Source organism: Notolepis coatsorum, assembly GCF_963971535.1.
Source record: "Notolepis coatsorum genome assembly, chromosome: 5".
NCBI classification, from domain to species: Eukaryota; Metazoa; Chordata; class Actinopteri; order Aulopiformes; family Paralepididae; genus Notolepis; species Notolepis coatsorum.
This window is the reverse complement of record NC_140169.1, coordinates 171,751,549-171,766,708: the sequence shown is the minus strand read 5'-3', so window position 1 is coordinate 171,766,708 and position 15,160 is coordinate 171,751,549. Positions and strand designations below refer to the sequence as shown.

Below are 15,160 nucleotides of genomic sequence, written 5' to 3'. Positions count from 1 at the left end.
CATGCGTAAGTTCTACGGGCAGTGGGAACGGTTCCGTCTGAAGAATAAGGTGCTATTCAGGCGAGTTAGTGACCCTCGAGATGGAGAAGAGATACTACAGTTGGTGGTGCCGGGGGCACTGCGGCGGCACGTATACGAGATTCAACATGTCCTTGGGGGACATTTGGGCGAACGCGGGACACTAGGCCAAAGTCAAAGCAAGGCTTAGCTTTCTGTATAGGAACCGTTCCTCCTTCACTAGATCTGCTAAACTCACCCTGGTCCAGTTGACTGTCCTGCCGCTATTTGATTTTAGCGATGTAATCTACCGCTTGGCCCGTAAAGGTGATCTAGAGCGCTTAGATATCCTATATCACTCCGCCATTCGCTTCGCTACCAATGCCCCCTACAGGACCCACCACTGCGAGCTATATTCCCTAGTAAACTGGCCCTCCCTGGAGATTAGACACAACATCCACTGACTGGCCTTTGTATATAAAACACTTCTAGGCCGTAATCCCCCTTACCTTACTCGCCTAGTCCACCCTCGTCCACTCCCAAATTACCACACCCGGTCAGCCACATATATCCTGGTAAACGCCCCCCATGCCAACTCCTCACAAGGCCGTTCCTCCTTTCAGTACGCAGCAGCTGATAGCTGGAACACACTACAAAAAACCTTAAATATGGAAACGTTTATTTCAATTCGATTGTTTAAGGAAACTTTAACAAACTCCCTAGAGCACTCATGTAGATGTTTCTCCGTGTGCTAACACCATGCTGCCACTATTGTTCTGTTGTCCGCCAGTTGTTGTTCAGTTCAGTTGTTGCTCTGTATGTATGTCCTGCCTTTTTAATAATGTTCCTTTGTGTTTTATTTTTATTTATTTGATTTTATCCCCATCCCCTTTCCCCTAGGGGGCTTTTTACCCCCAAATAGGCCGTTATTGAAAATAAGAACTTGTTCTTAATTAACCTGCCTATTCAAATAAAGGTTTGATGATGATGATGATGATGATGATGATGATGATGATGATGATGATGATGATGATGATGATGATGATGATGATGACTAGGGTTAATGGAGCGGGGCTATTACTGGACAGGGATGGCGGCCGAGGTGAAGGGCTGGAGGCAACAGTGTAAACGGTGTGCCCCGGCTCGAGACGTGGTCCCGAAGGCTTGGGCCCCAGGACATGCACCTACGGGACTGCCCGAGGCGGGGGGGAGCGCGCGCGGATCCCCTGGAGGATGCATGAACCTGCACAGAGCTCTTCCGAGTCTGATGATTCCCCCCTTGGTGACTCCACCCCACCTACATCCTCTCGTGTTGCTACCCGGGAGGGCAAGAAGACGGACACGGGATCTGAGAGGGGGGAGTCGGACCAATCCGGCCCCAGAGGAGCACTAGAGGTCGGTTACCCGCTCGGTATCGCCAGGACTACGTGCTGAAGAGTGTGTTTGTTGAACAGTGTTTACAATTCATGAACGAGTGTGTGAAACTGTTGGTCTAATGTGTGCGACTGTCGATCTAATGTATGAAACTGTTGGACCGTATTCATGCATAGCACGGGAGTTCGTCTCGTCGGAGCAGAGGACGCCGCCTCTCCAGCAGAGGTCGCCACCACCCAGCACGCGCCTCCAGCCTGCTACTGCCCCCCTGCCTACCACAGCTTGCTAGCTCCTGGGATGAGAGCGCTCGACGCCATCTTACCACCCGGACGAGTGGTGGTGAGGGCGAGGCCGCCATCTTGGCTAAGTACAGTGGCACTTCGGTGACCAAGATCATATCGTACATTACACAGTGTGTTGCGGCTTACGGGCGAAGATAATGGTTGCTAACCACAGTGCATAGGGGTACCCCACAAACATTTCATGCCGGCATTAGTTAGGACTTTTGTTTGGTAAAGTGGGCCCACATTTTCATTTCATTTGAGTGTGATAACGTGTATGTTTATTGTTCATTCATAATAATTTCCCATCCAGTTAACCCTTCTCTTCTTGGGGGTAACGTAACACTGCCATATATGTAAAGCCTTAGAGAGGTATTATTATTGGTACTAGCCCAGACGTGGGTAATGAGTCAGTTACATTGGAGTCTGCAATATCTGGGTCTATTATCTTTGGGTCTGCAATATCTGAGTCTATATTATTTGGGTGTACAATATCAGTTGTTTGCAAGGTATTGAGTTACAACTCGAATAATAGGAGAACTACATTTCATTTGACCCATTGCTATTGAATATTTGTAACTGACCAGTCCTTAAATAACACTAAAGGATGTAGAAAGTCACGCCTCACTGCTGACATCGACACATATCACAACCTCTTGTTAACATTCTCCAAAACCATTACTAATGCCAAAGCTTCTTTCTTTCACCATAGGATCGAGGCCTCTGCCAAGAATCTTCACAAACTGCATGCTACCATGTCCTCCCTCCTCACTCCCCCCCCACCCCCCTCCCTCATCTTTCTCTGCCGAAGACTTTGCGATCTTCTTTGAGGAAAAAGTGGAGAACATCCGCAGCTCCTTCTCCCAACCCCCACCCATTCCAAATGCTGAATCGAGAACCTCATCCTTCACTCTGTCATCTTTCTCTCCCATTACAGAAGCCGAGACCCTGACACTGGTAACGTCGAACCGTCCGACTACATGCCAGCTGGACCGGCTACCCTCCCCACTCCTCCAGACCATAGCACCGGACATCCTCCCATTCCTAACTGCAACCATCAACTCCTCACTCAACTCGGGGGTGGTCCCCACCTCCCTAAAACAAGCCAGAGTCACGCCCCTCATAAAAAAACCATCCCTGAACCCTACCGTCATAGGCAACTACCGTCCTGTTTCTCTTCTCTCCTTCCTTTCTAAAACACTTGAACGTGCTGTATCCAACCAACTTACTGCTTATCTCTTACAGAATGACCTCCTAGACCCTAATCAGTCAGGCTTTGGGACTGGTCACTCCACAGAGACAGCCCTCATTGCGGTCACAGAGGCACTTCACTTAGCAAAAGCGAAAGGCCTCTCCTCTGTCCTGATTCTCCTAGATCTATCTGCAGCCTTCGACACAGTCAACCACTAGATCCTCCTCGCGGCCCTCGCAGGAATGGGAGTGGCTGGCTCTGCGCTGACATGGCTGTCATCATACCTCAATGACCGCTCCTACCAAGTGTCATGGAGAGGGACCCTGTCGGCCACCCGCGCCCTGCGGACGGGTGTCCCCCAGGGCTCGGTTTTAGGACCCCTTCTCTTCTCCCTCAACAATAAATCACTGGGTAACATTATCACGTCTCATGGCTTCTCCTACCATTGTTATGCCGACGATACTCAACTCTTCCTCTCCTTCCCTCCCTCAGATATCCACATCTCTGAGCGGATCTCGGCCTGTCTGTCCGACATCTCCGCCTGGATGACGACCAACCACCTCAAACTGAACCTAAGCAAAACAGAATTGCTCCACCTGCCAGCCAAATCCTCCCCCCTGACCGACCTTTCCATCACAGTCGAGAATACAGCTGTGACCGCGTCCCCGACCGCCAAGAACCTTGGTGTTGTCCTCGACGACCAGTTGAACTTCTCTGCTCACATCGCAGCGACAACCAGAACCTGCCGATTCCTCCTGAGCAACGTCAGAAGGATCCGCCCCTTCCTGACAAAAGAAGCCACCCAACTCCTCGTCCAATCAACAGTCATCTCCCGCCTCGACTACTGCAACGCACTACTCGCTGGCCTCCCGGCCACTGCCACTAAGCCTCTTCAACTCATTCAGAACGCAGCGGCCCGCCTGATCTCAAACCTACCGAAGTCGGCCCATGTCATCCCACTTCTTAGGGACCTGCACTGGCTCCCCATTGCTGCACGAATCCGCTTCAAGGCCCTCGACCTAGCATACCGTGCGGCAAAGGGAACCGCTCCCGCCTACCTCCGGTCAATGGTCTCTAACTACACACCCTCAAGACCCCTACACTCTGCATCTTCTAGCCGCCTCAGACCTACTCCTATCCAAGCTCCGGGAGGGTCATCAAAGAGAAGTCGCCTATTCTCAGTCCTTGCCCCACAATGGTGGAATGAACTACCCACCCCAGTTAGGACAGCCGAAACACGTCCAATCTTTCGCCGTCGACTAAAGACGCACTTCTTCAACCATTATCTGAATTAAAAAAAAATTAAAAAAAATCTAACCCTAACTAACCATACTGTCATGCACTTGTCCTAATAAACTAACATACACTGTAGCACTCAACACTTTGATGAACATTGTTACTCAGCTGATAGAGTTGTGCCCTTCCTGATGGCTTGTCGTACAGAACTTGTAAGTCGCTTTGGATAAAAGCGTCAGCTAAATGACTAAATGTAAATGTAAATGTAGATGGGAGTCTTGTGTGCGTGTCAATTCCTGAGCCTTAACACTAACCCTTTTGGTGCGGGTAACATTAATACATTTAACCCTTTCCTACCCACCTTCCCCTTTCAGTTATTAAGGTCTCTAGTGACACTGAGGGAGGGTACTGCTTGCTGGAGGAACGAATCTATTTATTCATATATCAGTCACTAGGTGTGGGAGGGTTAACGGAGGTATTGGGGGAAGTGAGAGCGAGTTGGGGAGTACTGCTGACCACCCCGGAGAGGCGAGGAAGACCAGAGTACCAAACAAGGTTGGTAAATCCCGGGCCCCATTCACTCCCACTGCCGGGCCCCAGTTTGACGCTCCAGGCCCAAAGACGAGGGTGCAGTCAGACGGAGCTCTACTGCGTCCTGCTACCTTGTGACTGCCAGCAACCGTTCCCACAAAGCAGGGATGATCCACCCTGCTACATATATTATACTTTTTTTCATTTTTTTTCATTTTTTTATATAGTCGACTAATAGTCGACTATCGGCTAATTTTGGCGACTACAAGTCGACTATACAAATCCTTAGTCGGGGACAGCCCTAAAGACAACAGAGGTAAAGGTTTGACTGGATTCTGCCAGAATAATGCATGTCACTCTTACCGACACTGTACCTCCAGAAGTCCCTCAGGACGTTGTTCTTCCGGCCTCCCAGGACGTACACGTCCCCACCATGTGTGCAGCAGGCGTGCTTGTGGCGATCACACGGAGACGGACCGATCTGGGGCAGCTGGGTCCACAGGCACGGGCTCCTCCTACTCATACCACCAGGCACAGCTCATGCAACCATGTTCTGAGGAACAACGGGAACAAAAAAAGTATGACGATTTGTAAAAATATGATCAAGAAAATGTTTTATTATGTGATGGCTCAGCTCAGAGCATTCAGGGCACACTGAAAGACTGCGCCGACTAGCTGACGGGGGTATTCACCAGTGATGCCAGTAACTAGTTACTAAGTAACTAGTTACTAAGTAACTAGTTACTCTAATCTGATAACCTTTTTCAGTAAATAGTAATCTAACTTGTTACAAGCCAGTAATCTGATTAGTTACTTTTCCAAGTGGCTCTGTTACTATTTAGTTACTATCTCATAATTTACCCATAATGATAAGCCTAATTTGAGAGAATAACAAACTATAATACCATGTTTTATATTACACAACGGTTTTACAATTATATTTTTAATTAAAATTATATTATATACATTTTCTATTTTATTTAGTTTTGGAACCACTGTCCTGGAGTGCCTGAGCAGTGGACAGCTGTGACCTTATATGGCCTGATGGCTGATGACGTCTCATGATGACCTGTCTGAGCAGCCAATCATGATTTATGACATTATGCACTTTCAATAAAGCATTATTTAAAAAAAACTGTTGTCATTCTTATGTTGTGGCAGCAGCAGCAGGGGGGACGACGGCGACTTCGTAACCTAGTTACGATAATCAAGTAATCAGTAAAGTAACTAGATTACTTTTTAAAAGAGTAATCAGTAATCAGATTATTTTTACAAGTAATCTGTGGCATCACTGGTCTTCAGTAAGATCTTCAACCAGTCCCTGTCCGGGGCCATCGTCCCACCCTGCCTGAAAACCTCCATAATCATCCCGGTCCCCGAAGAAGAACTCCATCAGCTGCCTGAGCGACTACCGTCCAGTCGCACTCACACACCTCCCTACCCATGGTCAGGATAGGCCCCCACACCTCCACAGCCATCAGCCTCAGCACCGGATCCCCCCCAGGGCTGCGTGCTGAGTCACTTATTTTACTCGATTTACACCCTCACAACTTCACCGCAGTCCACCCCAGCAATGCCATCATCAAGTTCGCTGACGACACCACCGTGGTGGGCTGTATCTCAAAAGGTGACGAGACCGCGTACCGCGATGAGGTAGAGCAGCTGTCAGCCCTGTGCAAAATTAACAACCTGCAGCTGAATAAGCTAAAAACCCAGGAGATGATCGTGGACTACAGGAGGAAGAAGACTGACATACAGCCCCTGTACTGTACATCGACGGGGGATGCGTGGAGTGAGTCTCAGTCATCAAATTCCTGGGCGTCCACTAGGAGGATGACCTGACCTGGAGAACCAACACCAAGGCGATCGTGAAGAAGGCACAACAGAGAGTCTACTTTCCTGAGTAGGGCTGACCTTCGAATAATTTTTTGGCATTCGAAGCTTCGGGGCAGAGATTCGATTTTAATTCGAAGCTTCGAGATAAACAAAATTATAATAATAATATTCAAATCTTATTTTTTTTATGTTGTGGGACTTGTACAGCACTTTGTTCAACTTTGTCAGTGCTGTAAAGTTTAAACCTTTTTAAATGTTAGACAAACGAAACAATTTGCTTTCATGAAATATTGTAAGCCATCATTTGAGGCTTTATAAAAGTAGCACAATGAACACAAATCTGTCAGTGCTGAGTCCGACCTCATCTTAAATAACAAACAGCATTGATTGTTGTAGTTAACAAAGAGAGGCAGAGTTGATTTTGCAAAAAAAAAAGAAAAAAGATTTCAAATAGAATATTTTATTTTCCCATTCGAATCCCATGCCCATCGAACGAAGCTTTGAAGTATTTAAGATAGCCCTACAAAGCCCTCAATGGTCTCGCTCCGGCCTACATTGAGGAACTCTTGGTCCAACACATCAGCTCCAGGTCCCTCAGATCAAATGACCAACTATGTCTGAGGGTCCCGCGGGCCAAACTTGTGACAAAGGGTTTCCGGGCCTTTGCAGTGATGGCGCCGACACTGAATAAGCTCCCCCTCAAGATCAAATCTGCCAACACCATACAGACATTCAAGGCCTTGCTTAAAACCCACCTTTTCGCTCTGGATGATCACTTTGCTGTTGTGTTGTGTGTCTGAGGTGTTCTTATGTTCTCTGTCTGTCCGTCTGCCTGGTTCCCTGTTTCTTTGTCCTGTCCATTTATTCATATTATTTTTTTTCCCCGGGCTGCTCCCCGGACCGATGTAAAAATAGGCTGGGGGGCGCATTATAAATGCTAATATCATATCATATCATATCATGGGCATACTAAGGGACAGACATCTGTGCAATAGCACATACTACCAAATTCACACATTGGCCCATGCCCAGGGAACAAAATAAGTACCCGCCAAGCGCCAATGGCAGGCAGATTTAAGGTTTGGCGAGTAAAAATGAGAGGTCTGCGCGCCACCTGGCGGGTAACAAAATAGTTCATATTGTTGTGAAGGATCAGATTAAACCGAATATATATATTTATTTATGGATATATATTTAATAGTATTTGTATATCGTTTGATATCCCTTGTATATTCCTTGTACATATACACTGAATATCCCTTTAGTCTACTAACAGCCCATAATAGTTTCATTCTCTCATTGGACAAGAACCTGGCGCCAGCAGCCAAGCCCCTTGGTTCAAGTTCAATCGTGCCGACGAACATGTCGTTACTAGCCCGGTTCCGCGTAGGAATACGTCTGGCGAAATACGAATGGTACTATTTGTTCACAGCGCATATATATATGGCGCAAGTAAAGTAGAACTTTCTTTTTAGTCCTTTAGCCCTTAGTTCTTTACCCTCCAACCTAGTGGCAAGACGTTAAGCCTCACCCACGATACACGTGTGGTGCAGCATGGTCAACTTGGCCTCAGAATGGCATTGAGACATCGTGTGGATTAATAGTTGAATTGTCATAGTTTGGCACTATACCGTCGAGTGGGACGTATTTCTATTAAGTTAATAATAGTCTATTATGTATGGTGCATCGTTCGGTTAGAGTTATAAAGTGAGCAGTACCCCCATCGTTCCTCGCGTTATCTAGAGTCTTAACCAGGCTGGGCAGACCACGTGTGGTGCTTTCATCCGAGGAGTTCTGGGCCAGGACGAGTGGACCTGCACATTGGATTACCTTACCCGGACGACGGCAAGCCCTACACGGCTTGGATTATCTACTTGCTTTGGGTGCTTTGATTATGCCATGGATAACAGCCAACACTGGTAAGTGTTGGAACTACCCCCGAGAGGAGCCCAGGTGAGACGGCGCTCTACCCCGAGTGAGGTCGCCTCACGTCTCTTCGTTGTGGACCGGCAGCTACCGTCTACAAGAGGGCCCAGCTGTATTCATCTGTGGACCGAGGTTCTGTGGGCACCGTGTTCAGCACTCTGAATTCTTCCAAGAAATCGTTGGCCAGATGGGATATCGCCGGCGGCTCTCCTAACCCCCCCCCTCTACTGACTTACAACCAGCGGGACCCCCTTTTAGTATATCCAGCTATAATCATTTAAGTACCATCGCTATAGTTCCCTAAAGAACCAGGTTGCATATTTGCTCCCTGCGTAACCAGAGATTGGACATTCAATGTTGATTTGCCTACGAATACTCATTTGCCTTACAAGTGCATTCAAATCATAAATGTCATTAAGTGAACGTTGTATATACCCTTTGCTATATAAAATATTCGATTTATACATTTGTGTGGACTTCGTTTCATGGTGGGAAAGTGTTCATCATATCTATATCATGTACTGTGTGGCCAGTAGTTAAAGTACATAATCGGTAGTGGTTTAATGATACCATACTTATCAATACAGTCAGGGAATTGTACCCCTCAGTTACAATTGGTCCTTCGAGCCGGATGGTAACTAGTGTAATATTAATATAGTGTTATTAATATTGAAATGGCCTATGATGAACACTCCACGAAACGGTCCTCCTAACGTAGAACGCCCGCGGCGCAGACGACAGACACCTCAGTACTTAGAGGATTACGCTGTCAATCAACTACCTAGCCTTCGACAAACGGTAAACGCGGTAAAAGTAGAAAGTAAAATTATGTCTGACCTTAACGACCAGGTTACCCCGACCACAGAGGCCCTAGTGGGTTCTAATGTAACTGACCAAGCTCACGGTGGGGACCAGGAGGGAGCTGACATGCCTTTACCCCCCGCCAATACCGAAGAAGTAGTCCCCGACCAGCCCCGGGAGGAAGACAACCCTACAGAGAGAGAACTCTGCACGGAAGAAGAGGAGGAGAGCGCCGAGGAAATAGAGCTCCAGGACTCCCCAACGAGTACCGCCAGGAGCGGCTCACCTCTACAACCGTCTTCCCCCAGCGAAGCGGAGAGGATGCTATCACAGGCGTTCCTCGTCAGCCTGACAGCCTCTACCGAACGCGATCGACTCCAGGGTGAACGCGATCGACTTCAGGGTGAACGCGATCGACTCCAGACACAGCAACGGAGCGAAGAAGAGCGCATACGCCTGGAGATGAGACGCCTTCAGACGGAAGAGAATATGGCAAGAGACCGAGCAGACACCCAGCGTGCCGCTGCCGGTGCCCAAAGAGAAACAGAGCGCGACCTCGCTCTCATCCAGCGCGAAACCGAGCACGACAGACTACAGGGCGAGCGCGACAGACTACAAGCCGAGCGCGACAAGCTACAAGCGCAGCTAATGGAGCAGCTGATCCTCAAGGCAACACCCTCTCCCTCCGCCAGGGGTTCAAGGAACTCGTCGAGACAACAGTCAAGGGCAGCGTCTCCTAACCGAGCAAGCGACCCTGAACTTGACCAACAGACCAAGCCTATACCCCCCACAGACCCCCTTCCCAGACCGGTCCAAGCGAGACCCAGCTACAAGGAAGGAGCGGCATACACTGCGGAGAAGCTAAATAAACGACTACAGGATCTAGAGGACCTGATAGAAGAAGAAGAGGGAGAGGAGGAGAACCAAGCCCGACGACAGCACAGTACTCCACCGGACCAGGAGGTCCAGTACAGCCCAGGCTATACCCCCGTGGCGCTGCGCTACAGACCCCCGACTCTATTCACGGGTGAGCACGACGCACGACCAGCCCCGAGGAATAGCACCTGGACCAGCGGGCCATGGTACCCTACCGGTACCAGCCCACAGAGAGGCGCAAGAGGAGACTCGCCTAGGAGGTCTCTCCCCCAACGCTCGCCGATGTATCAGCCATCCACGGCGTCATACATTGCCACACCGACGTTTCCAGACTTCACCTATGAGAATCGAGCACAGTACACGGAGCTCCGGATGTGCTTAGAGACAATGATGGTGGATGTCGCTGATGAACGCCACAAGTATGCAATATTACTGAAGCACCTGAAAGTACCGCGAGCGCACAATATAGCGCTAGCCTATGCCACCTCTACGACCCCATACACCGCGGCTCTAGCAGCGCTGGACCAGAGATATGGACGTATATGGGATTACGTAATCCAAGAGATAAGGCATATTGACCGCCTACCCCCAGCAACAGACAATCGCTCATTAGACGACCTGTCTATAAAAGTGCAGTCCCTGGTAGGGATGCTGGGAGCGCAACGGGAAAAGGGTATGCACGAGCTATACGCCAACTCTAACGTCGAGAGGATTTTAGAGAAGCTGCCACCCGCCAGACAAGAGCGCTTCAGGCGGCAGAGAGACCACCGTGATCCTAACGGTCCCGAACCATCCCTCCTCGATCTAGCCGACTTCCTGGCGAGAGAAGTCAGCAGCCTACGACTGGATACGTTCGGGCGGAGCACACCAAGCTCCAGAGAGGGACCCAGGAGAATAAACGATGGAAGAAGATCGGTGACTGTCATGCACCAATCAGAATCAGTACCGAGCAGTAAGAACCACAGTACCCCCTCGAGAAAAGAGAAGTGGAAGATGGTGTGCCCGTACTGCGAGAAGGAACACTGGCTGTCACAATGTGACCTGTTCACAAAGATGAATGCAGAAAAGTGAGTCAATGGATAAAGTCAAACAGGCGCTGTTACCGATGTGCGCGCAATCACATGGCAGCCGAGTGCCGCCTAAAGAAGAGGTGCAGTCGGTGTGACGGAGCACACCTAGATGTCCTACACGACAGTAACAGAAGAAAGCCTGCACCTGCACCATCGAGCAGCACCAAGGCAAGTGTCATGTACATTGACCCCGCCAGCAGCAGCGGCGCCCAAGTGCTCTTAAAGGTAGTCCGTGTAACATTGAGCTACCAAGATAAAGTCATGGACACTTACGCCGTCCTTGATGACGGGTCAGAGAAGACCCTTCTGCTCGCGTCCGCTGCGGCTCAGCTGGGACTGCGGGGGAGCGAGAACCAAATGACGATTCGGACAATAAGAAGAGATTTAAAGATGATAAAGGGCGAGAATGTCTCCTTCACTATCGCAGCAAGCGGGCAGCCAGAGCGACGGTATAGGATTACAAATGCTTTCACCAGCCAAGAAATAGGACTATCACAGTACACCTACCCCATCGCCAAGCTGATGGATAAATATGTGCACCTGCGTCAACTACCTATCCCGCTCATAGACGGCGCCACCCCGACCCTGCTGATAGGCTCCGACCATGCAGACCTCATAGTCCCGATAGACCGGGTCCATACAGGACCCCGAGGCTGTCCTGCAGCAGTCGAGACCCGCCTAGGATGGACACTACAAGGCCCCCTCGCTAAATCTCTCAACCGAACAGCAGCCACTAGCTGCCTCCACTCCAGAGTGACAGAAGAAGACACCACTCTCCTGCAGCATGTCGAGAGGCTATGGACACTAGAGACAATGCCCTTTAAGAACGAAAAGAAAGACATTCGTTCTAAAGAAGACATTTACGCCATAAACCTCCTCGAGCAAGGGACAAAGAGAGTCACAGTCGGCGGAGTGATGAGATACGCAACTCCACTCCTGAGGCGAGAGGGAATGCCCACCTTTCACGCAAAGAAAGACGCTACGGAGCGGTATCTATTGAACACAGAGCGGCGCCTAGCCAAAGACCCCGCTCAAGAGAGTGTGTACCGCGCTGAGATTGAGAAGCTAATCACAGCGGGACACGTGACAAAGATTGACATTAAAGAGGCCGATCAGACGACCGAATCATGGTACGTGCCGCACCACAAGGTCCACCACAACGGCAAGGATCGCATTGTGTTTAACTGCAGCTACCAGATCGGATCCCAAAATCTGAATAAAGAGCTCTTGCCCGGCCCCACACTCGGCCCCTCTCTACTAGGCGTGCTACTACGCTTCCGCCAGGACAAGGTGGCTATCAGCGGGGATATCAAAGGGATGTTCCTGCAGGTGAGACTAGTGGAGGAGGACAAGCCCCTGCTGCGGTTCCTATGGAGAGAGAGGATCGGAGATGAGCACCCAGCCATCTACCAGTGGGAAGTCCTCCCCTTCAGAACCACATGCAGCCCGTGCTGTGCTACATTTGCACTACAGAAACACGTCGCAGAGGACCCAGCAGCAGATGAAGAGGTCCGACACAGTGTGAAGAACAGTTTCTACGTGGACAACTGTTTACAAAGCGTTTCGACTCAAGAAGAAGCCGAGGTTCTCCTACTCAAGCTACGCGCCTCCCTGATCAAAGGCGGCTTTGATCTCAGGCAGTGGGCCAGCAGCGACCCGCACGTATTGCGCAGCCTCTCCCCCGCGGACAAGGCTGCCAGCAGCGAGACCTGGATGGCGACAATCCCAGGAGAAGCCCAAGAAATGACACTAGGACTAGTCTGGCGCTTCAAAACAGACTCGCTCCACTATAGACACAAACCCCTGACCACGGAGCAGGGAAGGTCGACGGCGATACCGACCACCAGACGGAGTGTGTACAGAACACTCGCCAGACAATATGACCCGTTGGGATGTATTCTACCTTACACCACCAGGGCAAAGATGATTGTACGAGCACTATGGGACAAGGACCAGGGCTGGGACGACCCAATACCCGCACACCTTGCCTCCACATGGAGAGAGTGGGAGACGGAGCTCCGCTCACTCCCAGGCGTCAATATACGCCGCAGCTACTTCCCACCCACAGTGAGGCCAGAGACATGCAAGATGGATCTACACGTCTTCAGTGACGCTTCCGAAGTAGCCTATGGATCGGTGGCCTACTTGTGTGCCCAAGAGAAGGGAGGAGAGATACACACTGCTTTCATCCTGGCTCGCTCAAGAATAGCCCCACGAAAGCAACAATCTATCCCGCGTCTAGAGCTCTGCGCAGCCCTAGCAGGAGCGCATCTAGCCACGTTAATCCAATGTGAACTCACCATTCCGGTGCACAGAACAATCTTGTGGTCAGATTCCACGACAGTACTCACATGGATCAAGTCTGATTCATGCAGATACAAGGTCTTCGTGGGAGTCAGAGTCACCGAGATTCAAGAGTTAACAGAAGCAGCGAGCTGGCGGTATGTGGACACCAAACACAACCCAGCTGACGTCATCACCCGGGGAATGTCCCTAGATGACCTCACCCGTCGCAACATCTACAGTGACGGACCAGAGTTCCTCAAGCTCCCGGAAGAAGAGTGGCCTACGCCCACCCCACGGGAAGCGAGTAAAGAGGAGGCTGAGAACAAGAAACCTATGTTCTGTGGACTGAGCACAGTCGCCTCCACAGACCCCAACATAGATGATTGCATTACCCTACAGAGTGCGCAGCTAAGGACATTCCTGTGGCACCACCCAGAGATTCAGTCCACTGCCGACATTTCAGCAGCTGACTACGAAGAAGCAGAACTTCTTCTACTACAACGAGCCCAGAGAGACTCGTTCCCCGATGAGCTAGACTGTCTACAGGGAGGAAAGCCCGTCCCATCAGACAGCAGATTGCTCCACCTGGCACCCGAGAGCGACGCCCATAATCTCATCAGAGTGGGTGGTCGTCTGCGGAGAGCCCCCGATCTACCGGATGACGTTAAGTATCCGATAGTCTTGAACAGCCGACACAAGGTCACAGAGCTGATCATAAAGAAATACGACGAGGATGTACACCACGCAGGAGCAGAGAGAGTCTTCGCGGAGATCAGACGTCGCTATTGGATACTTCAAGGAAGAGAAGCAGTGCGACGCTTCCAGCGAACCTGTCTAGACTGCCGAAAGTGGCGCGCGCAGCCCAGCATACCCCGGATGGCTGACCTACCTCCCTGTCGCCTCCGACTCGGCGACAAGCCATTCCACTCCACAGGCATGGACTGTTTTGGCCCGTTGTACATAAAGAAAGGAAGAGGAACCGAGAAGCGGTGGGGTATTGTATTCAAATGCATGACCACCAGAGCGATACATATCGAACTCCTTCCGACCATGAGCACAGACTCATTCCTTATGGCCTTCCGAAGATTCACATCACGGAAAGGAAAACCGTCTACATTGTTGTCTGATCACGGGACAAACTTCAAAGGCGGAGAAAGAGAGCTGAGAGAGAGCTTCCAAGCTATGGGCCCAGAACTTAAGACCCACCTCGCTCCATCCCAGATTGACTTCCAGTTTAATCCCCCGAACGCACCCCACTTCGGTGGAACCTGGGAACGAGAAGTACGTTCTATAAAGACAGCCCTGTACACCGTGCTTGGGGCCCAGACTGTAGCGGAAGAAGTCCTAATGACAGTCCTCACGGAGATCGAGGGAGTATTGAACTCAAAGCCCCTCGGTTACGTCTCAAGTGATGTAGCAGATGTCGACCCAGTCACCCCCAACACACTCTTGATGGGGCGGCTGGACCCCGCGCTACCCCAGACAATGTACAGGCCTGAAGAAGCGAACGGCCGAAGAATGTGGAGGTACAGTCAAGTACTAGCTGACAAGTTTTGGAACAGCTTTCTACTCCACTACCTACCGTCTCTACAGACCCGCCAGAAGTGGGTAAAAGAGAGACAATTTGACAGAAGGAACAGTCGTCATGATTATCGACCAGTCACTACCCAGAGCTATGTGGCCGGCTGGCCGCGTAAGCAAAGTGATCACCGGTGCCGATGGCAAGGTCCGAGCAGCTGAGGTGCTCGTCCAAG

The 15,160-nt window shown here is 50.3% G+C and overlaps 1 protein-coding gene across 2 annotated transcripts in view; it reads right to left on the bottom strand.

Moving 5' to 3' along the window:
- Positions 1 to 15,160, bottom strand: part of klhdc3l (kelch domain containing 3-like) — an 81,495-nt gene that overhangs the window by 31,834 nt on the left and 34,501 nt on the right. For both annotated transcript variants that reach the window (XM_084315288.1, XM_084315289.1), the window contains exon 2: positions 4,975 to 5,164. In XM_084315288.1, the coding sequence (XP_084171414.1) occupies positions 4,975 to 5,134 (160 nt within the window). In that variant the 5' untranslated portion in view covers positions 5,135 to 5,164. The remainder of the gene's footprint in view (positions 1 to 4,974; positions 5,165 to 15,160) is intronic.